The sequence below is a fragment of the Cottoperca gobio genome, chromosome 9 (genome assembly GCF_900634415.1).
Source record: "Cottoperca gobio chromosome 9, fCotGob3.1, whole genome shotgun sequence".
In the NCBI taxonomy this organism is placed as follows: domain Eukaryota; kingdom Metazoa; phylum Chordata; class Actinopteri; order Perciformes; family Bovichtidae; genus Cottoperca; species Cottoperca gobio.
Window position 1 is genome coordinate 18,691,015 of NC_041363.1, and position 27,449 is coordinate 18,718,463.

Below are 27,449 nucleotides of genomic sequence, written 5' to 3' on the forward strand. Positions count from 1 at the left end.
TGTTTCCTTTTCCACCACAAGATGGCAGCAAACCTCCATCAGCAGATCTTCAAAAGGTTATTCGCTCTCAGGAGAGTGCATGAATGAAATTTGTTTTCCTGTTACATACCACATCTGAGTGAGGGGGAGTGCCAGATGAATGTGTGATTTCAAAAGGACCACTTCACTTTGAAGGCTGAAACACTCAACATTCAAAAATGGGTTAACACACTCGGTGAAAATGCATTCACACATTTTCCCAAAACGTTTCTCCCTCTCTTGCACGCACCAATTTCTTTCTCAAATTTTCGCTGTTTCTTGCCTTACCCTTCCGCCTTCCTTCACATTAGCTTTTCTATCTTTAACTCTCATGCATTTTCAAAAAATATTCCTTTTTCCTTTTTCAGAGTCTCTCATTACGTTTCTTCCCTGAGTTACTTCTTCTTTCCTGTAGCTCGCTTTTCTTTCTTTCTATTATTGTCTACCTTTCTGTGTCTTTTGAGCCCCCTCGTTCTCCCCATGCTGCCGATAATTGGACAGTAATGCGTTGGTGAAAACATTTCCTATTGCGACGCTGGCAGTCCTCTCTGGCTCTACCAATTAGCTCCGGCACTGTTGCGCTTTCTGCTTTGTTACGGCTCTGTTAACATGCTGTCAGTAGCAAGATGGCACGCTCCAAAGGACGGGTATGGCAGCTGAGTCCTGTCAAAGACACACACACACACACACACACACACTCGTACACAAACAGAGCACCTGTTTATGCTAACGGGAACGTACACATCAAGGCTCAAAACTAAAACACACACACAGTCACACACACTCGTACAGTTTATACTCACCACCAGCAATAATAACCTATCCAACTGTGATGGAATTCTCAGTGTGTGTGTGTGTGTGTGTGTGTGTGTGTGTGTGTGTGTGTGTGTGTGTGTGTGTGTGTGTGTGTGTGTGTGTGTGTGTGTGTGTGTGTGTGATGTGTGTGTGAGTGAGTGAGTGGGTTATTGGAACTTGTGATATGCAGGTGTTTTTGACATTCTGTATGTCAGATGCATGTGAAGAATATCAGTTACCTTTGATGATGAACTGCGTTCAGACAGATGACATTCAACAAATGTCACGAATGAAAGTATGAACAAAATCCCTAAAACAGTTTAGTTTATTTTCTCGAATAATTGATTAATCGTGCGTCTATAAAATGTCAGCAAATAGTGAAACATGTCCATCCCAATTTAAGTCCTCGGTGTTGTTTTGTCAGTCCAAAACCCAAAGATATTCAATGTATTATGATCTAGAACAGAGAAAAGCAGGACATTTCCATATTCGAGTGGCTGAAAACATTTCTGCATGTAAAATTACTTTAACGATTAATCGATGATCAAACTAATTAATTATCTCGCTTTCTCTTGTCTCTGTAGGGCACACTCATCCAACACTTGAAGGAACACACTCTGCACGGCAATATGACCAGCAGTGATGTCATCATTTACTACACCACGGTATGTCTACAATCGTCTCATAATAAAAACGTGTAAAAAATGTTTAATATCAGGGGAACTTTCCACCGCTCTCTTGTTGTTTCATCTCAGTTACCAGCAGAGAAAGAATGCTAAGTATCGTGCTGTATTTTTAATCATGAGCCTGGACACACACACAACCACACACACACACACACACACACACACACACACCGATCTTGTCTAATGAGCAGCATTGAGTGCTGAATGTTTAGCTGTTTTGAGAAGATTAAATTTCCTTTTGATGGTAAACATTAAGGAACATCATTTTATGTTGATTTAAAGTGGACATTTTTGTTTGGTTTAGTGTCTATTTGTGTGTTTTACACATGATTAGTGCAAAAGTTAAACTCATGATGGTTTGACACGCCAACGAACAGATAGGCGCACCACAAATGTATTCTGTCAAGCATCGGTATCGTACAAGGAAGTTTTAAGATTACTGCGACTCAGCGCCTCCTATCTGAAAAATACATTTGCCAATTTATAGTTAACCTTTAACTGAATATCTGCCTATTTCTGCTGCAACTACTGATCATTTTCATCATTAATTAATCTTTAGATTTTTTTAAGTTAAATTGATTAGGAGTACAAAATGCCAGAATTGTTATCATTATGAAACAGCCCACACTTACGTAGACACATTTCTTGAAAGCAGCAAATCTTCCAGTCGACTAATCGATTAAGTAACTAATCGTTTCACCGCTGATTAGAATTGTATAATAATAACTTGGCATTCATTTGGATCTCAACTACACCAGTAAAGTTTAGTGACTGCATCTTACATAGTTGTGACGCTATAGCGTTGACAAAGTCTGTCCACTTTGCTACCCATCCATCCATGTTGATGAGAGTGTTTGTACCAGATAAACTGACTGTGTGTGTGTGTGTGTGTGTGTGTGTGTGTGTGTGTGTGTGTGTGTGTGTGGCCCTTAGACCGGCTGGATGATGTGGAACTGGCTGATGTCTGCTCTGGCAGTGGGTGCCTCGGTGGTTTTGTATGACGGTTCACCACTAATACCCACACCCAATGTACTGTGGAACCTGACAGACCAGCTGGGGTGAGTTAGACACACACACACACACACACACACACACACACACACACACAGCCAAAACAATGACTGAATCATTGTGCCGTATATTGCTTTCTGTTGGTAAATGGATATTTTAAACGCAAAATTGAAATTTTTACTATTGAAAGGATAATAATTGTATCTGAACAAAATGAAAACACAATTTATTTTACCAATACCTACTGTATGTAGCTTGACTCGAGTGCAGTGCAGCCCAACATTTTCAACACAAATGGGGCAGCTGACAGTAGACCACTATATTGCCCTTTTTTAATATACTATTTTAGGGAATGAAGAGAAAGGGGACAGACAGAGAGGGTACAGACTAAAACCAGACAATGAAATGAGAACGAGGGATTGGGATAGACAGACGGAGTGAGAAAGTGAGCATGAGCAAAGGGTAAGCTTTTCCTTGGAGATTTTGTTTTCAACCGCTGAATTGATAATGTGTTTGCCTAATTGACAACTTGGACACACACGCACACAAGAGCAGACCCATGAATAAAGATTTCTGCTGTTTATAATGTGCATCGAGAACAGAAACCCTCAGCAACTGATCTTACAATAAACATTCATTATTTGCTTACTAATTTATTGCTCCTCATTTAAATGAGAGGAGAGAGGGTGAAAATAATGTTGTGAATGAGACAAAAAGAAAAACATGATGGAAAGGTAGGGCGGGGGGGGGGTATAGGGAGTATAGAGTGGGCACAAGAGATAATAATTTTGCTTATTATTTGGTGTAAAGTTAAAAAAAACAGCGAACTTTGTCATGTCAAGGTTGTACTGTATTGAGATTTTGAGAAAAAGTAATTCTGGATGAAGTTTCACATATCTTAAGATGCAAAAGATGCAAAATTCAATCACACACAAGACACCCCAAGCGTCCTTATTGATGAGCACAGATGAGCTGCCTCGCTGTTAGTTTAAGAGTGCATTGATGTGTTGTACTCAGCTGAGCAGGCTACTAAAAGTCAGCCATCCATGATGGAGCCTGTTGTTATTGAGAGTGATGGTAATGTTGTACATTTGGATGAACCAAAACCCAGGTCAAACTACACGCCACCCAGTACGGTTTGAAACCTAAAGTTTGCCATCTAGTTCAGACACTGTTCACACTATAAGATGGCACAGTGAGGACATCACAGATTCCACATTTGAAAAACTTTTTCCCTTTTTCCCAAGCAAGCATCTGCAATGGGTTTGATCAATGTTGAGGAGAGTTTGGTCTCGTGATACTGTATCCCCTGAGAAGTGCAGGCTGTATAAACGCGCGCCCACCTACTGTACTGTAAATACCCTAGAAACCCTTCCCAGTTTCACACATCGTAGGTTCTGGTCCAAAGTAGCACAGAGGATATTTACAGCAGATTGCTAAATGTCCTGATACTTTCTCCCACCACCACCAACACCACCACCAACATAAACAGCAGACGCTGAACTAAGTATTGATCTTCTATTGTCTTTTAAAGACGGCAAGAAAAACGAGGAAATGGTCAAGGACAATAGTGTGAGTGTGTGTGTGTGTGTGTGTGAGTGCATGCAGGCAATTAATTGGTCCAAATGAAACGTGTTCCATTATTCACTTCTATGAACATCTGAAAATATAGATATAGATATAGATATAGATATGTAAGTGTGTCAATGAAGGTCAATTATTTTTCCTTTTTTATTTTAAATTAAGTTAAATTATCAGATGCATTTCGCCGGCACAAAACCATTTACTTGTTCATAGATATAAAAAAAAAAACATTGCTGTAACTAAATAAACGTGTGTCATCTGCAAACATTTGACATTTTCCAAATATAATTTGATAAAGAGGTGTAGTGAATGTTTCTCACCCCTAAACCCCACCGGCTTGAGCAACCTTACCACGAGAGCAAACTCAGTCTACCTCTGGTTAAATTATGAAAAATGTGCACTGTGGTCAGCAGAAGTTGGACCCTTTTTAAAGGTAGTGATACCAACGACACATCTTCAGTGCAGCAGGAATGACATGTTGCCTTCAGTAAGGAAGGGAGTAATGGGGAGAAACATTTGACACAGATGGGAGCAGTGGGAACGTAAAGTGCCTCGACTGCAGAAACTCAGAACAGGATCTGCTTGTAGATCCCAAAGCTAATGAGCTCCTTTCACAACTTTACTAGCTATTTGAATGATCGAATACAGTATATTAGGATCTTCGTATGATAAAAATAACTGGTGGAGTTTGGATTGAGTCAATTTCTAAAGCTCTATGGTTGGGAAGCGTCTACAGTATTGTTTGGTTTATAGTAGCGGTTTGATGACATAAAGTGTTCGCTCAACTTCACAGCTTTTATGCCCTAAGAGAATTTAGATTAGAAGAATCGAGTAAACAAAGTTAGACTAAGGATGGCGAAATATTCCACATAGAGGAATTCCTTGGAGGGCCGCCAGGATGACTGATGAACAGATCGAACCTTTTAAACTGCGAGGAGATTTTTGAACCAATTAGGGGCTGATGTTGCCACCTCAGACACATTTTCCAGATCCTAATGCTGTGTGGAAAGACCCTCGGGGAGAGGCTGACAAGACATATTTTACTCCCTCATCTTCTGAATTGAGGTAGGATATTTTAATTGAGGCTAAATCTGTCAGAGCCTTGGAGAGTTTCACACTTACATTGATGCTTACTCCGTAGCCTTGACTTTCGTCGGTTAGTTGTGGAATTGTAATGACTACTTTTGCTGTGGAAGTCTTCTGCCACATCAAGCTCAACAATGACATTTCCAGTTTTAAATCTCTTAGAGATATTTCTTTTAAAGATTGCATTTTCAAATGTGGGAAAGGAGTGGGGCCGTCAGTTTAGTTAATTTGCTAAAAATGCATTATTGCGGATTAGCTGCTTTTGTGAAAAGAGGGGAGGCTGAAGCATGGCGAGAGTCTCAGAAGATCTTGGGTTTCTTTTGTAGTGTTCTGTGCTTCACAACATATTGAGAGAGACAAACTAATGTGAGTCACTGTAGAAGTTCTCCATGTACAAAGACTCTTATATAGAGAAAATGTATTACAGTAAGGTGTCATACTTAATGTTTCTACCAGCAACATGAATGTCACTAAATGTACTATAGACTGAGGCTGCGATCTTCATACGTTGTGTCACTTTTATTGCATGCAACCTAACCTCGAAATGCTCTTTCCGAGCCCGTGTCATGTAAAAATGAGAGATTTATTGAGACTGTCCACCATAGTGCCATAGTGAAAACTAAAGCAGCAGCGTTCCTGGATAAAGAAAGCAAAAGGTTACAACACTTACCCTTATCACAGGTTCCACGTACGAACATCACTTTGGAGATCCCTCTGTTTTCTCTGAGGGTCTTCTTGTCTCTTCCATCTTTTGTCAAATATGTGTTGAGCTGAGATGTCAGAAAACATCCCCTCTATACTTTTGTATGGGAGTGTTTTTTTCTGGCCAACGCAACATTCCCAGTAAGATGACTACAGTTGAGCAGATTGCATCTTGTCAGCTCAGTTACAGTTTTAGACACGTGGGCATAACGGTTACAAATATCCGCATGTCTTCAAGCTTGTGTCTAAATGTCGTAAACTGGAGACTCGAGTCGTTGACGAATGTTCTTTATTCACAAACTAAACAATAACCGTACCATACCAGCGACAGGATTCATAGCAAATTAATTACATTTTTAGAAACAATAGCAAAAAAGAATACTGTTGACATGATATGAAGGCTGTCAATCCTACCTCTTGTATACATGGGAATAACACCGAGGTACCCTAACAAATTAAGTATTTATTGATTTTCAGAGTTGATGTAGTGCTTCACACTTTTAATATTTGCAAATCGGTAAACGCCATCAAACAGCAGTTTCAAACTGTTCCTCGTAGCCCCTGGTGTCTGAGAAGAGAGCTGTGGTCCGTTTTTATATTACAATTCTTCCTGGGGTGGAGGATAAGTGCGAGAGTAGTTTAGAAAACATGCACTGACAAGAGGGACCTCAGTTTCTACATCATGACACGCACAGAGACACATTAACGTTATAGCTGCTCGGAGGAGCTCTTGTGTCTGATTGGCTTCGAGTGTCTCTTATTGGCCGCGCAGTTTCCAGCAACGAGCCTCCCTTGAAACAGACACACATGTACATTTACAAATGCAGACACACACTCTCACAAACAGAGACTCTCAGCTACTCCTGCAGGCTCCATCCTAAACACCCAATTAGCATCCACACCTTGCCACCTGCCTCCAATCAGAACCCTTTCCATGGTAGCCAGCAACGACCAAATCCAGATGCGAATGCAGGGATCAGAGATGATGGACAGAAGTGTGTGTGTGTGTGTGTGTGTGTGTGTGTGTCTGTGTGTGTAAATGACAAATGGGTCTCTTGTGTTTGAGTTAATGCGTGATATATCACGTGATATCGTATTCCCTGGATTTGCCAAAACACTCATTTATTTATTTCTAGTTATTTCACAGTGTCCACTAAAGGTTTCTCGCTAAAGTAAATTAAATAAGAACTCAATTTAAAATGACATATTCTATGATGTAAGATTTAAGAGACGACGCAGAATAAATGTAGACAATGGGTGAGGAATGCAGAGGCAGCATGGACCAGCTATGTGTATGTGTGCACATGCATTAGGCCAGTGCACGCATCATTCACACCATTCCTTTTGAGATATTACTTCTTTGGACCTTTGTCCTTTTACCCATCTAACCCCCACTCCTTCCCTAACCCTCTCAACAACCCCCATTACCACATATCGATTCGAACATCTGAGAGCAAATCATATCTTTCACCGCAAACCAGTTAATGGTTATTGACCAATCAAACATCAGACAGTTGTTTTGTATCCCAGAGACGGAGATTCTTTTTTTTGATCTAGTTTGATTGACAGTCATGGTTACCGTATTGATGGGATGCCATTTGATTGATTTTGATGTCAACGAAAATAACTTGAAAAGACATGAAAACACAGAGCGAGACACAAACACACCCATTCACAGAGGCAGACTTTAAAAGGCCCTTTGTTTTAGAGTTAAAACTGCAGGGGAACACAGAAGTGATGTTTTGTCACTTCTTGCTTTCCACATGTTGTCCAACTGTTGTCAGCTGTCAGGATGACTTCCATTCACACAGAAGAAAGCCACCTTCTAACATCATTTCATTTCAGAGTTGTGTGCAAACATCCTGTCAATATAGAGTCTCGTCTGAACTATTTCCTTGTGGAAAATTTACAAAAGAGACATTTTCTCCCTTATGCCAGACTGATCATTATTGTGTTTCCCTCTTTTTTGTTTGTTTGTTTGTTTGTTCAGTTGAAAGTCAATTCCCAATCAGTAGTTTTTCTTCATTTTTCTTATCTGTCCCATGAAGGGTTGACTGAGCACACACGCTCCGTTTCAGCATCACCTTGCTTTACATTTACACAGCGGCACACTCTCTTCTCCTGGGAGCTTCTTAGTACAACCAAGCTACCGAGCAGCTCCACTGGAGCAGATGGGATTAAGGGCAAAGGCAGTTCAGTAACTGTTGCCATTTTTATAGTTTCACATTCAGCTCAGAGACGCACAGAGAAATTATGCTGTGTCATGCATAGATTCAAGGCAACAAATAAAGCATTGTCCGTTCAGGGTGAGCATTGAAGTCATGCTTGCATCAGGTCTTTCATGCATGCTTCTCTATCAGTGTCCCATTCAGCAGCTAAATAGTAACTACCAATCATATTTATACAGTTGTATAATAAAGCCTTTATAACACCCTAACTTCTCACTAATAAATGCAGTACATTTACCATTTATGTTTATTATAAACTTGCAAACTTAATAGTGAAAGCTATGTATCAAAATTCTTATTTGCCCACATTTTTTTGTTGGCATGTATTTCGTTGTGCTCATGCTGCAAGCAATGATTGGAGTTAAAGCCGAGACACAAGGCAATCAAAGTTCAACTAGTCATTCAACCTTTCTCTAATATACTATATACAGCAGGGCTATTCAACTTCATTAGCAAGTGGGCCGAATAGGAAAGTCACTGGGGGTTTGTGGGCCACACAATACCTTGTCAATGAATCATTACAAATAACTCTTACTTACATTAGTGTTAATAGTTACTAATACATGAAATGAAGTAGTCACGTGCATCCCCTTGTTTCACTTTATTTGTATCACCTTAATTCATTACAGAAAGCAACCAGTCCATTCAGAACAGTAGGAAAGCTGTGGCTACAAGGCTTCACACAGTAAAGTGCAACATGTTGCATCTTTAAAACCAAGGAGACAAGAGTTGTTTTCCTAACAGGTCCATGTCCACTAATGTAGAAAAAAGATGAATATAATAAAACAGTATTCACCACATTACCAGTAAGTAGCCCTGTTTATTATATCCTCAACACTTCCAAGCCTACATAAGGTGCTTTGAAGTCCATATCCATAAAATGAAATACTAAATGCAAATAGAACATAGTGAGACAGTCGCATCAGACTCACAATAACATACATATCTTACACATTTTTACAATTTAGCAGTAAGTAGGCTTGTTTGAATCATAAAGCAGATGTGTCTTTGTATTTACACTAAGAATGCATCACATTAAGTCAGGTGATGTACTCCTATAGAACTACAAACATATCAAACTTCTGTCATGTTGAGCCTGTTTGAAATTACACTTTTGGGGGGTTTTTATATTCAGAACTCAGTTGTCACATTGAACAGGTCTTTTATTAAATGATATGTATCTTGTTTATGTGCACGTTTCCGTGTTTACTGCGTTACTTTGCGCGTTCACATTCTGTCCTCTGCTTCGCGGGGCTCAGTCAGTCAGACACAGCGGAGAAAGAGGAGAGAACTAAAGCAAAGCAGGGCTGCTATCGTGGCTCTCTCTTGTTCCCTGCAAAAGCGACCAAAAGCCACTTGACTCCGTTAAATGATGCTAACGGTCCCTGTACTTTCCTTCTCCGTTCCTCTGAGCCCACGGGAAATCTGGCAGAAAACGAGCCGTGACTAGACTTGTAGTGCCTCTTCACGGTGTATTCTTTAATCACAGAAATACATTTGTTGCACGATAAACACACCAGTTTTTACTTGTTGCGGCTGGCAAAGTAAATAAATACGTGTCCGTCCATTCGCTCTGGAAGTGACGGTTTTCAGAATCAACTCTAGCTTTCTTTGGCTTTGAGAGAGACATCTTGAAGCGTGTTGTTAGCTTGCCGAGCTAAAGTAAGGGAGTGACTCTCTCTGTGTCCCGCCAACCCAGCGTGCAGCGTGAGCTTGACTGAGCCGATGGCACGTGTGGACAGAGTGCAGGTTTTTTTTTCCACCGCATTTGGTGTGAATCAGGCTTTAATTTTATTTATGCTATATATGCCAGCCCGATTTGCAGGCAACCTCTTGCGGGCCAGAAACAAGTTCAGAAGGCCGCTAATTGAATAGGCCTGATATACATGGTTCCTTAGGGTCTTTGAAATTCTTGAAAGTTTGTGAATTTGAGGGGGAAAAATCAAGGCCCTGAAAATTTTGGAAAATAGACATGGGCCATTGAAAGTGCTTGAATTTATATATTTGTGTAAGAATAGAAATAGAAGTTCTTTTGATATTTTGTATTTACTTTAACCTTAGTAAATAGGCTACGCTCCGCTGTCTGCATGTGTGTCTCTCACAGTTGCGTCATTGTTTCACGTGCCACTTGCCTCGAGAAAGTGTAATTACAACGGTAATTAACCTTGATCCGTGTGTCAAATTATGCCACGATGGGACCTTGAATTTGAGGGAATTGGGCCTGGAAAATCCTTGAAAAGTCCTTGAATTTGATGTTTATGCATGCTATAGTATGTATCACCATCCTGATGAAGTCTAATTATATGTAGGAGAAGAGCTGTGTTAATTTTTTAATTGGGATGGAGAACATTCCCAGCGCCAACATTGATAAAGGCTCATGATGTCATACAGTTCGTCTGTCCATCCAACACTTTGGTCTTGAGCAGGATATTTCAAAAAGGACCTGCCAGATTGCCATGAAATGTGGCAACAATATTCATAGCACCCCAGAGGATGATTCATAATCTTTGCTAATTCTGTTCTGTTGTTAAAAGTTTCTGCTGTCACAATACAGAATACAGAACATGTATGTAGGAGGGCTTTTGCAATGGCTGTCATTGTCACTGTCACTGTCACTGACGCAAATTAATTTTCTTCCACCAAATAATGGATTTTACATTTTTGAATGTTTGAAAATAACGCTTCATTCACCCTTTTTATATTGATATGCTTAAATAAAAACAATTTCCGTCTTTTCCCTTCAGCATCACTATCTTTGGTACCGGGGCCAAGTGGCTGTCTGTGCTGCAGGAGAGGAACCTGAAACCCGGTGAGTTGTTGCCCCAGACACAAATGTGTACACACGCACGTGAGCATCCACACAGGCATCCAGAGACGCACAGAAAACAACAACAAACAACAAATGCATTTACTTAAACACACATAAACACACATCTACTCTCTGAGAGTGGAACCTGGAATGATAAGAGCAGATGGAGACAATAATCATTATAATAGTGATGCTGTTTGACTCTAAATGTCCTTTATGCCATTTACTGCATAAATCGTGAGTGTGTCCTGTGTTTTGGTGTTTGACACTCAATCGAATGGATAAAATTGCTGTTGTGATAATTCCTGTGAGTCATGGATAGGACCAACTAATTGGTTTTAGTGTCACGCCTAAACGCATAATCAGAAATGTGCCAGTGCTTATTAGCTTTCCTACTAACCTTCATACATGTTGCTCTCTCTTTGCTGTTTCTGTGACAAAAGAATGCCCCCGTGCATTATACCTGTCAACATTGGAATTTCAAAATAAGGGACATTTTTTGCCGGCCCATATTTTAACAGCCACCAATGTAAACGTAAACACATAAGGGACGGGTATGTATTACTTGTACAGACATGTTTATACAATTTATGTATTTTATTTATTAGTTATTATCATCAATGTATTTGATGATGAATGAGTTGTGTGACTTTTGTTTCCCCGACGAGTACTTCCATGTGATGTCAGAGTCGGGAAACATGTCCACTACACTGCGACTGAAATCATCGCAGAAGCTGAAGGCTACATTATTTTTTAGCGCAAAGCATCGACATCTTTCCCTCAGCTTTGGTCACTTGGTCTGCCTCCGACACAGTTCTTGTCACACATTAAGTTATTGACAGTGGATGTGTTTGTGCCTCTTGGCGTGCTTGTGCTTGTGCTTGGACGATTATTCTTGCTCATCGCTTATTCCGCCGTGTGCGATGCTAACGTCTGAATGGCACACTTTACAAAAAGCACGAGTTTGCCCGATTCTGCTTTTAATAAATAAAGGAAGGTCTCCTCTCATTTGTACTTACATAAAGTTTTAACTTGTTTGGCAGGTACAGCTGCGTTTCCATCTATCTCCCGTTCACTGTGACTCACATCCATATGTTCTCGTCTTCTTCTTCTGTGTTATTGTTCCTGTTTTCTTCTTCTGTGTGTTTACTGGCGGATAACGTTTTTCAGCTAAAGTTAAACATAATACTGCCCCCTGCTCTACCAGAGGCCTTACACTTTTTTTAATACGCCGATTTTTTTTTGAAAGGTTAAAAATACGGGATAATTACGAGAAAATATTTAAATGGGAGAGAAATGGGATGGAAGTAAAAATACGGGATAATCCCGGGAAAAACGGGAGGGTTGACAGGTATGCCGTGCATACTCCAATTATTGCTGCTGTGTTGTGCTTTTTTGCAAAGGTACATACTGTAATATATAATAGAACAAAGCACACACTTTTTCGCATTGTTGGGCTTCAATCCTCAATTCGATGTAAATCTAACCTTTGACTACTGGTTCACACTGATGGGCAGTTCTTCTGGTGGGGGAAAGACAAAGAAATACCAGTTCAATTGAATGACATATGCTGGCATTTGGTTTACATACTTTTATATCAAAGCTTTAGCTCTTTTGTTACTCATCTTCTTTGTGTGCTCCTCTTTACCCCCTCATCCAAACTCTCAAATTGTCCTCCTGTTCTCCTCATCTTCCTGTAAATGACCACTTATCACTAATGCAAAGGACTTAGCTGTTTCCTACTTGCCCTTACCTTTTCTTACTTTCTACATTCTCTGTCTCTCCTCTCCTAAATGAAATTAGCACTTATAACTGATATTTATTGCATAAACAGTTGCTGTTAGTCTGGGTTCCCGGTGCGCTGTTATAATCACCACACATCTTTATTCATGGCGCCTGCTTTTTGTGTCGGTCTGACTGCAACTTGGAAATTAGCAACACCCATTACCTTCCCTGCTTTGTGGCTAAACAGGAAGACTCAAAAACAAAATGTCTCTCTCTTTTTCTCTGCTAAAGAAAGAGGGCATGGCAGAGAGTGTGTGTGTGTGTGTGCGTGTGCGTGTGCGTGTGCGTGTGCGTGTGCGTGCGTGTGCGTGTGCGTGTGTGTGTGTGTGTGTGTGCGCATAAAAGCATGCCTCCAGTGGGCTGGGAAGGGTAGGGGGGAGCTTCTTCACTGGCTGCCTCAGCGGATGGGCCCTTATCCTTGGGCTGACATTTGGACTGGACACCTGGAGGCATGGTGGGGGGTCCCCACTGTGTGTGTGTGTGTGTGTGTGTGTGTGTGTGTGTGTGTGTGTGTGTGTGTGTGTGTGTGTTGTAGTAAATGCAAGCTTGTACGCTGTGTCACATTAGGTTAGCAAACTGCATTAACACAACAGGAGCACAGCTGTGCACATGTGCAGGCTCATGTTAAAATGCTGTGTGTGTTGGTGTTTGAATTTATTTAAAAAAGAGGGTTTAAAAACTGACCAAAGATTAATTTTGGTTGTTACTCAAAAAGTGATATACAGTGAATTATACAATGTTTGATTAATCTTTCCTTTTTACATACATTTTTTTTTTATCTTTCTCCCTCCAGCGGAAACACACAACCTCCAGTCTCTCCACACCATCCTGTCTACTGGATCTCCTCTCAAACCTCAGAGCTACGACTACGTCTACCGCTGCATCAAGAGCAACGTGCTGCTGGGCTCAATCTCAGGTGAGTGATACAGACTCTGTTGACACATTTTGTCATTTTTCTAAGAATTGAGTTGCATCTCGAGGTTCAAACGGCTACATACACACACTGGCAGTTGCACACAAAAAATGCAAAATAAAGCAACGTAGCATCTGCAATATCAAAGGACTAACGCATACAAAGGAAAGTCGGGGGAAAAATAAATTGTATAGAACTGTACATTTTCTTCACCACCCACAATGCCAGCGCACACACAAACTCAGGCCCCTCTCAGCCCATTGTTATGTTGACAGGCCAATAGAATGCTATCTGTCTCTCTCTGTGAGTCCTGAAACGTTTAACATTTAGCACAGCCTGTGTGACTGACGTATTACGGACACACACACACACACACACACACACACACACACACAGGCACACACACTGACACAGGCACACACACTGACACACACACTGACACAGGCACATACATGTTGAATAGTTGAATAGTAGCTTTGAGTGTCACACATGCACACCCTAACATCGGCCATTCCCCACGCACACAGTCAGAATGACAACCCTGATGGGTTTAGCATATAGCCACAGATGCATGCACACAATGACATGCGGGCAGAAGGATTAGACACACAAGCATCGACTGAAATGTCAGCAACAAGCCAGGCATCTAGTGAAAAGAAAGAGAAGGACAGTACGAGCTGATGATTCATAGATTTACATATAGGTTTTTGTCTTTAAGTTATTTATGTTTGTACAAAATGCCTCCCCTTGTCCCTGCACATACTTTTACATGCGTGCCTTTTTTTTTTTTCTTATACTGGAGCGGCTTTGAGCGGGGGGAGAGGAGGGGTGCAAGGGGAACGAACAGCTCTGTGAGCGATGAGCGGAAATTATCACCGCTCACATGCCCTGGTGGCGGTAAATTGTGTGTGGCACGTTCAGTTCTGCTCTTTTACGCACAAAGGCAGTATAGCATTTTATTCAGCGCTGTGGGATGGGAGAGATGCCACCGTACAAACAGGAGAAGGAAGCAAAGACTGCTGCGGCCTTCAAAAAGTTCTGTGTGGAACCCTTTCGATAAAATAATATGAATATCGAATAGCATTTTTGCTTGAAATGGCCATCCTTACTGGCAGCCATTGTAGAACACAAGCAGATATGTGAACAGTAATGACCAAGGTTGTATCTAATAAGTGCCATAATTAACACTCAAGATTTCCCTCTATATTGAACAATAAACAGAGATTTCAGACTCATCATCACTTCATAATGTAAACACAAACACCTCAATGGCCACAGCCGCAGGTCCTGTTGAATTCACTCTATGGGCACAACTATGAGTCACTACCAGGGCGTTGTTAAAGGGACAATCTGGTAAACTGGCTGGTTGTGTTTCTTCAACTCTGCTGCAGCGTCAGAGCACGAGCATACGTTAAGCAGCGTTTCCTTCAGTTCCCACTTTAGCAGTGTCGAGAACACCTGTCAGAGTTTCAGGCTGGACCAGAAGGACTCTGGGTTTACCCTCTCCTTAATATCTTTGGAAAGGAGGAAGTGTCAGATACCAACTGCAATAAACTCTCCCTGGGTGATCTTCTCCTGAAATATAATCATAATCATCATCATCAGTGATGAGGTTACATGAAATTAGATCATTCACATACATATGGCAAGAAATGAAAGGGTTTGATGTCTCTTATCTTCTCCTCTGAGGGGTGCAGAGAGGCGGGGTGACCTCCACCTCCACACATGCCCTGTAGAGTCATATCAAGACACGGTCCTGTTGTTTCAGTGTCCTTTAATCAAACGTTTTTCTTAATTAACAAACATGTTACTTTACTTTCATGTCCCTTTGTCTCGGATCTTATGGTTTCCATTATATTTGTGGTTGTAGATCATGTTTTTACAGTAATGTGAGCGTATTAGTGTAACAGTCACAATATAAATTCAGGGTTTGTCACTGACCCGTCCATTAGTGTCTGTTTTTTCTTTAGGTTATCCAGCATCATGCTGGCTGACTTTTTTAGTCCGTTTACTCCATCTTTGATTCCACGCAAACAAGAAGTCGAACGAGGCAAGAAAAGAGGAGTCTGAGGATCATACAGGTTAGCCCAAACTGTCTGTTGTAAACATTGATCTGTTTACTGACTTCCTGGTTTAGATGTGACTGTACTTACCACTCAAATGTTGGGCTCTGTTACTGTCAATGTTACCTCCAAATAAAGTGGTGAAGTTGTTCTGGCTAAGCTGACGGCTGTTTAACAATCTGTCTGATGATTTCACCACCATGTCGTGCCCCATCAGACTTTGTTGTAGCAGTGTCTAAATCTAAATATCTAAATGTCTAAAACCACAAACTTGAGACCCAAATGTGTAATGATTCTTTAAAAGATTCACATTTTTAGAATTAGGGACTAGATCTGCGTGTGGATCATGGATATGTGTCCTTGTATATATTTTTTAGAACAGCAGGTCCTGCCCCATCACTTTCCTCCTTGTCGCCAAGGGCAACAGCAGGTTCCGACTCTATTGGCTGCCAACCGACCTGACCTTGACCCCCGAGGTCAACGCTTTCTCTGTGTGTGTGTGTGTGTGTGTGTGTGTTCTTAGGATTTATCACAGCATATGGGACTGACTGGTGGTCACGGTGACATATGTTATGAGCCCCTTTGCTGATTTCACCCTGTGTGACTGTGTGTGTGACTCTCTGTGTGTGTGTGACTCTGTGTGTGGGACTCTGTGTGTGGGACTCTGTGTGTGTGACTCTGTGTGTGTGTGTCTGTGTGAATGTGAGTGTGTCTACAAAAATGTGTGCGAGTTAATGTGAATATTTCTATACAGTGTATGATTTTTTCTTTTCTTTTTTTCATTCTGTGTGTGTGTGTTTGTGTGGTATCCTGTCAGCAGGGATGTCAGACCCCCTCCGCTTCTCATTGGGGGATTTTAACACTTTCACTGCTGGATTTCCTCCATCCTAATAAACCTCCGTCTGACTGCCCATATGTCACTCCTCTGCTCCCTTTTGGCTCCTTCTCCTCTCTTCTTCTCTCTTCTCCTCTCCTCTCGTCTCCTCTCTCCTTTTCCCAACTTCTTTCTTCTCCCCTCTCCTCTTTTCCTTTTTCTCTCCTCTCTTCTCCTCATCTATTATCTTCTTTCGTTTTGGTTCTTATCTCCTCTTTTCTATCGTCTTCTCCTCTCTTCTCTCTTGTCTTGTCTTGTCTTCTCCCTCTGTTCTCTTCTCCACCTTCTGTTTTATTATTATGCTGTATGGTTGACTTTGCTGTTTATGTGTATAATCTTTTTAGAATTCCTTTTTGAATACATGAAGGCATGCGTAGGCTAGCTGGTTGTTGTTTTTGGTCTCAGTTAGTGGCTTTGTCTGACCTCAAACTGTGCCAGAGGTTGTTCAAAGCTCTCACCTACACAAATGAAAGCACACACACACACACACACACACACACACACACACACACACACACACACACACACACACACACACACGCACACACAAAAACTGGTTAAAAAAATATTTTTCCTCACTGTTCAGAATAGTCAGTGGTGTTAGAAACATCAGATCAGTGTGACAAGTTACCCTCTTGTGTATACACCCACATACACACTCACACACTAAATGGCTGATGATGGAAGGTTGCTCCTAAGAAAGTGTGTGTGTGTTTAATCAAAAGGCAACGTTTCCACTTCCTCATGGGAGCCAATTAAAGCTCAATAAAGAACCTGGCAGAGAGAGAACAAGTGTAAAGAATAGAATGAAAAGCAAGAGGGAAGGAAGGAGTGGTGGAAAAGCATTTGAGAGGAAGCAAACAAGATGGATGGATGGAGTCTATGATATAGAGAGGGAGCGAAACAGGGAGGTAGAGATGAAACAATGGGAACGGAGATGAATAGAACGTGTCAGAAATATTAGATGATTGGAAGGTAGAAAGAGACAATGGATGGTGTGTGTGTGTGTGTGTGTGTGTGTGTGTGACAGTTTTAAGAATGTGCTGAAAACAGTGTAGAATTCTTATATAGGCCACTGGAGGTGGAGCAGGGCACCATCACTGAAATGCAAGATTGATACCAATGCTAAGTTTAGTAATGTCTCAGGTTGGTGTCACTCTGAGGCTTTACTTACATTTGGTGTTTACAGCATTTAGAATGTGATTTTTTAAATTTATTTTTTCTAGTATATTTTGGTATTTTGTATGTATTTATGGTTTTAAACTGTTAGTTGAACAAAACAAGCAATTTGAAGAAGTTAACCTGGAATGTTATTCCGTTATTCCCGAGGGTTCTTGCAATGGCATCTCATTGCCGTGAGTGTGTGAGGGTGTGTGTGTGTGTGTGAGTGTGTGAATGAAAGGCAAAGACGCTTTGGATAAAATCGCTATATAACTGCAGCCTGTTTTCCTTATAGAATGGGTATGGGTAATGTATTATCAAACAATTATACATCCAGCAGACACAGCCCAAGATTATCATTCTTTTTGAGTCACTCAAGTCACTATTAGCTCGGGTTTAGTCTCCACCCATTCCTGAGACAAATATCTGTCTCTGTAGCTGCTATATTTTGAACAGTTTTCACCCGCCAATTGTTCACTTTGTCCGTCTGCAATTTAGTGCTGGGCAAATACTCCACAACAACCAGCTTTTTTAATGAAAAAATAAAAATAGCTAAAAGAGACAAAAAAAGCTTTGTAAAGGTGCAGAGGTCTCTTCTAATGACGTGTTTCATGTCAGACCATCAACTAACTAAACCGCTCTCTCCTGTGTCTGTTTGTCTCATCTCTTCGCCCAGGCGGCACAGACATAGTGTCATGTTTCATGGGTCAGAACCCAACAGTTCCAGTGTACCGGGGAGAGATCCAAACACGAAACCTCGGTATTGCTGTGGAAGCCTGGAACCTTGAGGGTAAGTGTGTGTGTGTGTATTTCCAGAGTGGCTGAATTGCATAGAAGTGGAATACCAATGCCTTTTCTCTCTGTTCAAGTCTATCAAGGGGATTTGTTGAGCAATCTACATTGGGAACAGTCTAGGGATCACATATTATATATATATATATATATATATATATATATATATATATATATATATATATATATATATATATATATATATATATATATATATATATATATATATATATATATATATATATATATATATATATATATAATATTATTATATATTATTATTATGAATATTAATCAGCAAATTGAATCAGAAGCCGTTTACAAAGCTGCTGAGATGCCGTTGAGCAAACTTCCCATCTGCTTGTGGAGCTGCTTGGGAGCTAACAGAACGAGACTGTAGTTATACTTGGCTGCTCCCGTATGTCGATGAACCTGTATGCATTGGCATGAGTTTAAAGCAAGTCATTGCTGTAAAATTGCAAAAGTAATTAGGGAACTATCCCTGGTTAAATACAGGTAACAACTTAAGAGAGTTTTCTATCATTAACAATCCATAGATTGCTGGGAGTCTTCAGAACCTCGATGTTTTTCTCATTGATTTCAGTCCCTTGTTCCCCATCTCCCGATCCCGCTGCAGGCTGTACTGGCTTGTCTCCACCACCTCAAAGGAGAGTGGATTGAGGGATAATTTAAAGGCAGTTTTGTAGGAAGAGTTTGGGATTATTTTAGTTGGTCTCTAAGCCGATAACACCATCTTGAGGGAGGAGGTGAGGTGTGTGTGATCAGTTTCTCTGAGTGTGGGATACATTACCAGGTGCTATTTTTCTTTGATCTGAGAATGATTTATATCTGTGTGTGTGTTTGTGTTCATAGGTGTGTGTTCAGTGTGTGTGTGTGTGTGTGTTTTGGCAAAGTATATCCGAAGCCTCTAACTTTAGTGTGTGTGTGTGTGTGTGTGTGTGTGTGTGTGTGTGTGTGCACACAGGTAAGCCCGTATGGGGAGAGAGCGGGGAACTTGTCTGCTTGAAACCAATCCCCTGCCAGCCAACACACTTCTGGAATGACGAGAACAAGAGCAAATACCACAAAGCGTACTTTTCTACATATCCTGGTAAGTACATCTAAATACAAACTTGCATACAGTACACAAAGAACCCATAACAAATGAAGACTTGTATGATAATGCTTTTAACATCTTTTATATTGTTATATTTCATTCTTGACAGTGTTTTGTACGACATGTGTTGTGGGCCCATGATTTTACGTAGGTTTTTGAATGTGTGTTTTTCTCACATTGTCTTTCTCTAGGGGTGTGGGCCCACGGAGACTACTGTAAAATCAACCCAAAGACAGGAGGCATCGTCATGCTGGGCAGAAGGTCAGCCATTAACTGTTTATACTCAGGGGACAGCGAACTGAATGTACAGTTACTTTGATCACTGTAGTTTAAATTGATTCATTAAAAAAAATTGCCTATTTTTGCCTTAGATGTGGCACATCCTATAGTTCAGGAAGCTTGGTAGTCTGTATTGGCTCTTAAAGGTATAATATGTTACTTTTGTCAGTTGGTGTTTTGTATTCTGCAAGCTAAACAGCGAAAGTGATTCCAACACATCATTTAGCCTATTAGTGTTATGAATTGTTCGACGCCGCTAACTGTAAATCCAGTATGGTTATTTTAAGTTGCAGGACTCCGACACGTCTGCTGTTTATGTTCTCTGCGCTGTGGGACGTGTGTCGTGTACACCAAGGCGGCATGTTATTGGCGTGTTTAGGGGCAATACAGCTGTTGGCGTGACAGCGAATGGTTTTTGCTCTCGCGGCTCGAGGGCCAGAGACATTAACACCAGCTGGCTCGAAGATGGCACTTGCTTGCAATGGCCCGGCCTGGAGCCATAAACATAAATAGACAAAGCTATAGTTTCCATACTGCATACGTATGAAGAAAGAAAGCATCCGCATCGTATAAAAAACAAATTTGTTTCCGTATGCCAGGAGATATTTTTCTCTCCGTTGCAGTGTGTCGTATGAACTCTGGCAGCTTCTCAATGACACATTTAGAGTTTGGGATTTTGAACTTGTGTTTGTTCTGCAGTGACGGTACATTGAACCCCAACGGAGTCCGATTTGGCAGCTCAGAGATCTACAACATTGGTGAGTGTTGAACATGACGGGTGGAGGTTCAGGGTGTAACAGTCACAAAGCAAAGAAAAAAACATTTTGCAGTCACATCTTTTTAAAGTGTGTTCATTATCTGTTCAGCAAACAGGATATAGCAAAAGCTCAATGTATTGTTACTATTGACACTTTCTTCTTACTGTGCTGTTCGCTCAATCTCTTCACCTCTCACCTCTTCTACTCTGCTTGCCTCTCACCTGCTCCCCTCATTTTTGTTTTGTCTCCTCATCCTCTTCTCTGCCCTCAAATTACTGATTACTGCGATGCTCTCAGCCAAGCAGCGGCGTACCGCCTGCAACTTCTGCAAAACACTGCAGCCAGGCAGTGAATTAACTCCGATCATAGATCCCACATCCCCGTAAAATACAAAACAGTCTTTAAGATACCGAGGCCCTACATGTTCTTGCTCTTACATCCTTATACCACCTCTAAGCCACTCGGATCATCCCACCAAGGCCTTTTATTCATACCCCACTTCCTCCACAAATCCATGGGCCCGTCCCTCTGGAACTGTCTCCCCCCCCCCCCCCTGTTAGATCTGCTGAGGCTGTAAACTGCTTCAAAAGACTTCACAAAACCCATCTCATATAGATATATATATATATATATATCTATATATATCTATCTATCTATCTATCTATCTATCTATCTATATACACATCTATCTATCTATATACCCATCTATCTATCTATCGATATACACATCTATCTATCTATATACATCTATCTATCTATATACATTTCTATCTATCTATCTATCTATCTATCTATATACACATCTATCTATCTATATACACATCTATCTATCTATATACACATCTATCTATCTATATACACATCTATCTATCTATATACACATCTATCTATCTATATACACATCTATCTATCTATATACACATCTATCTATCTATCTATCTATCTATATACACATCTATCTATCTATATACACATCTATCTATCTATATACACATCTATCTATCTATATACACATCTATCTATCTATCTATCTATCTATATACACATCTATCTATCTATCTATATACACATCTATCTATCTATCTATATACACATCTATCTATCTATCTACACATATATATAGATAGATAGATAGATAGATAGATAGATAGATAGATAGATAGATAGATAGATAGATATATATAGGTGCTGTAATTTATCTCTGTATTGGTATATGTCCTCTGTTTATAACTGTATATGTATGTTTGTTCCCTGTGAAGCACTTTGTGGCTTTGTTTTTAAAAGGTGCTGTATAAATAAAGTGTCACGTCCTCTCCTCTCCTCTCTGCAGTGGAGGCGTTTGAGGAAGTGACAGACAGCCTTTGCGTTCCTCAGTACAATGGGGATGGAGAAGAGCGGGTCATTTTGTTCTTAAAGATGGCACCCGGTAAGCCCTTCTGCCCGGAGTTGGTAGCGAAGATTAGAGGAGCCATTAGAAAAGCTCTGTCTGCCCGACACGTCCCTGCTCTGCTGCTGGAGACCAGAGACATTCCCGTAAGAGATATATCAATATCAAATCAGATACGTATAAACCTGTCAGGTTACAACTGTAAAAATCCCTTCTGGCTTGAATGACAGCCCTTTTTTTCCTTCTCTTCCCTTCACCCCTGTGCAGTACACCATCAGCGGTAAGAAGGTGGAGGTGGCTGTGAAACAGGTGATTGCTGGCCGGGAGGTGGCGCAAAGAGGAGCTTTCTCCAACCCGGATTCACTGGAGCTGTTCAAGAACATCGCTGAGCTGCAAAACTATTAGAGACGAGGCTTCGCTGAGCTGCAGAGAGGACCTGCGAAAGAGAACCACCTGACAATAACCAGCTTAGTTTTTAAATTAACTTTATTCAAATGTACAGGAGCAGGGAGATATGCAAAGTGCATTGCAGGGATTGTTTAGAAAGGTACTTTGATCTTTGTACAGGGCATAAAAAAGGCAAAATGTGTATGTCAAATTAATACACAAATGGTACAAACAAGTAAAGAATAATAAGTCTATGGTATCAGGCAAATGTGAGACTTCAAAAACACGAGCTGTACTGCTCCATTGGCTAGCTTTCAATCAAATGTTCGAGCATCTAGTCTGCCATGTTGTGCAAGTGAAGGTTGGATGCTGGACAGAATATGATGTGCACAGCAGTACTCGTCAATAAGCTCTCAAACCACCAGTAATGGAGAAGTGTAATTTGGCACCAAGCGCTTTGCTTTGGCTTGACATCCTGATTGCTATGAGCCAGTGAAGAGCCGTGTCTCTCTGTGTCACCTGCTTTAACCCCAGGGTTGGTTCTGAGTGGGTCCCAGACTGGAAGTGTGCAGACAAACTCGCAGCACTCGGAATTAACATCTCAGCTTTGGCTCATATCGCCATATCATCGTTACGTGGTGTGTGTGTAGTGCTTTGTCAAATGTGTGTATATATATGAGTATATATTTTTTTGGACTGAAAATACATTAACATTGTAATTATGCATTTGAAGTTAGTGACCCAAACCTTGTTAACCAAAGTGAGTCTCCGATGTAAAGGGTTATAACATGTCAGGAGGTTTTAGATGGAACTAAACTTACTGAACCTTCCCCAACATAACACGTTATTCATTTCTTAGGTTTTACATGTTTAAATCCTAACAATTATTTGACCTTGCAACCTTTGACTCTTATTTCATTTCACCCAAGACATGAATGATGAAGCGCTCTCGCTCAAACAAGTTAGTCAAGGTCAAGTGGGATCTGAAAGTGAGTGAAGGTTTATTTCACCACAAAAGCCTAATAAATGTATTTATTAGTTCAATGTTTGTCATAACTCTAAGAGAAATGTGTTCTCTGCAAATGGCTTCAGTGCAGCCTGTTTTTGCTTTGTACATGGGGAAAGTTGAGTTAAAGTCTATACCCCAATATTTGATTATTCCTTCGTTGGGCAGGTATTCGATTTTCAATTTTGGGAATCAGATATATGTATATATTTGTTTTTTTTAACCCCCTCGGGATAACAAAACGTGCATAAACCATGCCAAACCTTTAGAAACATGTTCATTATTAAATAAAAATACAAACGAATGAAGGAATTATTATTGAAAATGAACGTGCCGGCCGAGAACAGAGCGATGTTCCTCCCGAGTCGTGTCATGGAGACGAGCCAACAGCCAGAGTCAGAGCCGCCGTCCCCCCCCCGCACCCCCCAGGCCGAAGCTTCGAGGCCCAAATAATGTTAATCGGGACAACCTTAGCTGAATTATTCAAAATGCCCTCATGCTGTGAGGAAATGCCTGAAGGCTAATTCATGCTATTAAAGATGAACTGCCGTCGTTTTGGTCACTTGTATAATTTCTGAGCAACACGGGTGAACAATAACAAAAACACTTGTGTTCCACGTCCTGTTGGCAGAAAACAACTGAAACCCCAGAATCAACATTGTATACTGATGCCGAGGTAACATCTTTCTTACTGGACCTTCAGTGTTTTTTAAAAGATGTTCTTTTGACTCAGTCAATTATTTTAAACATGCTTTAAGATGTAAACAAATGCACTGGAAAACTCTGCAGTTCATCTTTATCTTCGTCATATTCACTGCTTAGATTAAATATGTTACCCTGTGGAGTTTTTGTGGAGTCTGTATCTTGTGCACGCGCATAAGCCAGTGACGGGATAAATATTCCTGCCAATCAATTCGTTAATGGTGTCATCAAAAGTGCTTAGAAAACGAGCAAACTGTCAGGGCGAAAGAAACTGCAAGCTTGCGAACAGCTGTAAAGGCTTACATTTCTTATTAAGGATAAAGAATGAGTTTTGGTGAGAAATACTAAAGAAAATAACTTTTTCAGAAGAAGAAAACTCCACAGGGTGCCTTTAACATTTCAATGATGCATAGGTTCTCTCTTTCGGAGATAGGGATCATAATTAGAAAACTGTACACTTTGCACTTTAGTACCGTTTACTGCATGTGACGTTGTTCATGATGGAGTCTGGGGAAAGATGGCAGATCTACTCTTCCATTCTGTAGTATGCAGGCAGGTTCGGCCTCTCTGGGTGTGTCTCATGTAATACGTTGATTGTATTTGGTCATTTCATGTCCGCCTTTGGTGAATCTACAATGTAATTTCTACGTATTTTGGTGTTGTGAGTGTTTATTGAATCAGATGTGACGTGTCTTTCTACACTAGCTTTTTTTGCTCTTTTACACAAAATCATGATAATTGTCAAGTTTATGTCGGAGGTTGACGGAGCCATACATAGATTTTCACATCTTGGCTATGTTCAGTATTTCAGGGAAATATTTGCATTAGAAACTGCTTGAGTTGCGTACCAACGGGTGCGTTTCCTGGTTGACAACTGCCAATTTCTCAATAAAGTAAAGCCAGTCTGAGAGCAAAAGCTCAAACAAAAAAAGTTGTGTTCCAAAACGTCAGTCTTTAATACTGGTTGCAGATTTAGATCCTCTTTCCCACACCTCCTGGACACAGCACACATGTAAGATGTACTTAATCAACCTTTATCTTTTTGTAACCGCTTTAATTAAATGTTTAGTACAAAAACTTGTCGCAATTCAAACTTAATCACCAAAAGTCCTTTTAAACCTTTTTTAAAACAAGAACATTTTGACTGATATTCATTCCTTGCTTCTGTATCTGTGGTGTATACCTTTGGGTTTCAACACCATCAGCAGCCAGTAAGATACTATCCCTGAATCAGCATTGTTGCCACACCTAGCAGCGTGTGCTGTCCTGACCATACATGTGAACTTCTGCTTTAGGGTGAAGAATAAACACCTGACAGGCTGGTGGAATAACAGAAGGGTGTGTTTGAGTAATTGCCTCTCTAAGTGTCGGTGTGTGTGTTTGTGAGTGTGTAAGCCAGTCATTTTGACAGACATCTACTGCAGAAAATAAACTTGACAGATGTCAAACTCGCTGTAACCTTTAGAAGTGTGAACGCTCAGACCTGCCAGTCAGCCAAACTTCAAAATGTAACAGTGAGGAAAATATTAAAATAGAAAAAAGAGACTTGGTTAGAGTCCAGTTCCTCAGTGTAAAAAGTCTCATTAATCTGGTGTTCGTTAATTTCTACCTACTTTAAGTCTTTCAAACATGAGAACATTTTTTTTTTTTTGGGCATCCAGTCACTTTGTAGTGCGAGTGAGAAGGGAGGTCTGCAGAAATCAGCAGTGTGGGTTGAATGTAGGAATGTTGTCAACTAAAAAGAGATCGTTACTGCCTGGTGGTGGATGTAAATGGCCGTCTTCTGACTCCTGGCTGATCATTTTGGTCACCAGTTTACAATGAGTTAAAAATCTGTTGTAAAATTGCTGTTTCCAAGGTCGATATTGAACCTTTACGCTAAAAGATGTTTACAATCATATGAATCAAAGAAAAGCAGGCCGACACTAAGCCAAACAATTTAAAAGTTGGACACAGTGAGTAAATGAGAGTTTATGTGCGAAGGGTTTTTTGCCAGGCAACAAGCTGAGACTCCAAGAACTTTCTGGTCTCGGCCAAGAAATAATTCTGCCCACGACCCCCCCAACATGAGTGTTTCTACATTTTAATTAGTGAGCTTTAGGGCTGCTATAGGTGGATTTGTTTTTACCTTTTGACAGAACTACGCTAGCACTTTACACCTGTTTCTTGTCTTGGTGCTAAGCTAAGCTAACTGGCTGCTGGCATCAGCTGCATATTTACCTTACAGCTGGGACAATGGCATCAAATTTATATAACACATTTCCAAAAATGTGTTATAATCTCCACTATATTACAAAACATATTATTTACAGAAGTTAGGTTTTTCAAAGTGACTTCAATTACATGTATCATGGAGATTACATAGATTGTTTTGGTTCACAAACAATTCATTGTGTTCCTCAAACAAACATTAGATTCCTCAATAGTTATTGGAAGAAGTGTGACGTGCGCTCACCACAGCCTCTGTCACCCCCTTAGGAGACTAGATAGACTCATATTGGTTCCCAAAAAGACTTTCCCCTGAAAGGCTGATCATCAATGAAGAGCTTCCATGTGCTTTACTTCTTCTGTGCACTTATCGTGCTGACAGGAATGTAGCAGATCATTGTAGAATAACTATCTTGAAGTGACAGTGATCTCTGTCATATTTAAATCTCGGAAATGGAAAGACACCTTTGTTTTAGTCTAGAGACAGGATCACCTCAGGGAGTTGAGGGGAAAGTGAGAGCTTTATTTATTCTACATACTTTTACTGTGATCTAGCAGGAATCAGCTGTGCAGCTGGGGGTCAACAATTGGAGGGAAGGAATCTCTCTTGATGTGTCAGCATGTTGGATCTGAGGCAGCACTGGGTGTACGGGGTTTCCTTGCTATCCATTATTGCTGCTAAATCATCAAAGTGTCTCTGCCCATCTAAGATGGAAACCAAATGAATAAACTAGTTAGCTGCATTTCTTGCTAACTCTTTCTTTAAGGAGGATGGATGGTTTGCTAGTTAAGTTCATGTCCTGAATATCTTTGGTTATCCCGAGTTTTCCTCAAGCGACATCTTCAGGACTAAACTATATTTCGTCCAATACTTTCGCTTTTCTACCAAATATCCTCAAAACTAGGGATGTTCTTTGTCTTTATTACTACTTGCCAATGTTAGCCTGCTAACATCTTAGCTATATGATGGGGAACATGGTAAACATTATACCTGATAAACACCAGCATCTAGCTTTGTCATTGTGAACATGCTAGCATTCTGACATTAGCATTTAGCTCAAAGCATCACTGTGTGTAAGGGCTGTAGACTCTTTTTAA

At 40.5% G+C, this 27,449-nt stretch overlaps 1 protein-coding gene across 1 annotated transcript in view; it reads left to right on the forward strand.

The window, feature by feature from the left end:
- aacs (acetoacetyl-CoA synthetase) overlaps positions 1–23,745 on the forward strand; it is a 37,054-nt gene extending 13,309 nt beyond the window's left edge. Inside the window, exons 9-18 of the mRNA XM_029439080.1 lie at positions 1,398–1,478; positions 2,433–2,557; positions 10,855–10,919; positions 13,498–13,620; positions 18,392–18,505; positions 19,493–19,618; positions 19,816–19,885; positions 20,603–20,661; positions 21,992–22,194; positions 22,316–23,745. Of these exons, the coding sequence (XP_029294940.1) occupies positions 1,398–1,478; positions 2,433–2,557; positions 10,855–10,919; positions 13,498–13,620; positions 18,392–18,505; positions 19,493–19,618; positions 19,816–19,885; positions 20,603–20,661; positions 21,992–22,194; positions 22,316–22,453 (1,104 nt within the window). The 3' untranslated portion in view covers positions 22,454–23,745. The remainder of the gene's footprint in view (positions 1–1,397; positions 1,479–2,432; positions 2,558–10,854; positions 10,920–13,497; positions 13,621–18,391; positions 18,506–19,492; positions 19,619–19,815; positions 19,886–20,602; positions 20,662–21,991; positions 22,195–22,315) is intronic.
- The last annotated feature ends 3,704 nt before the right edge of the window (positions 23,746–27,449 follow it).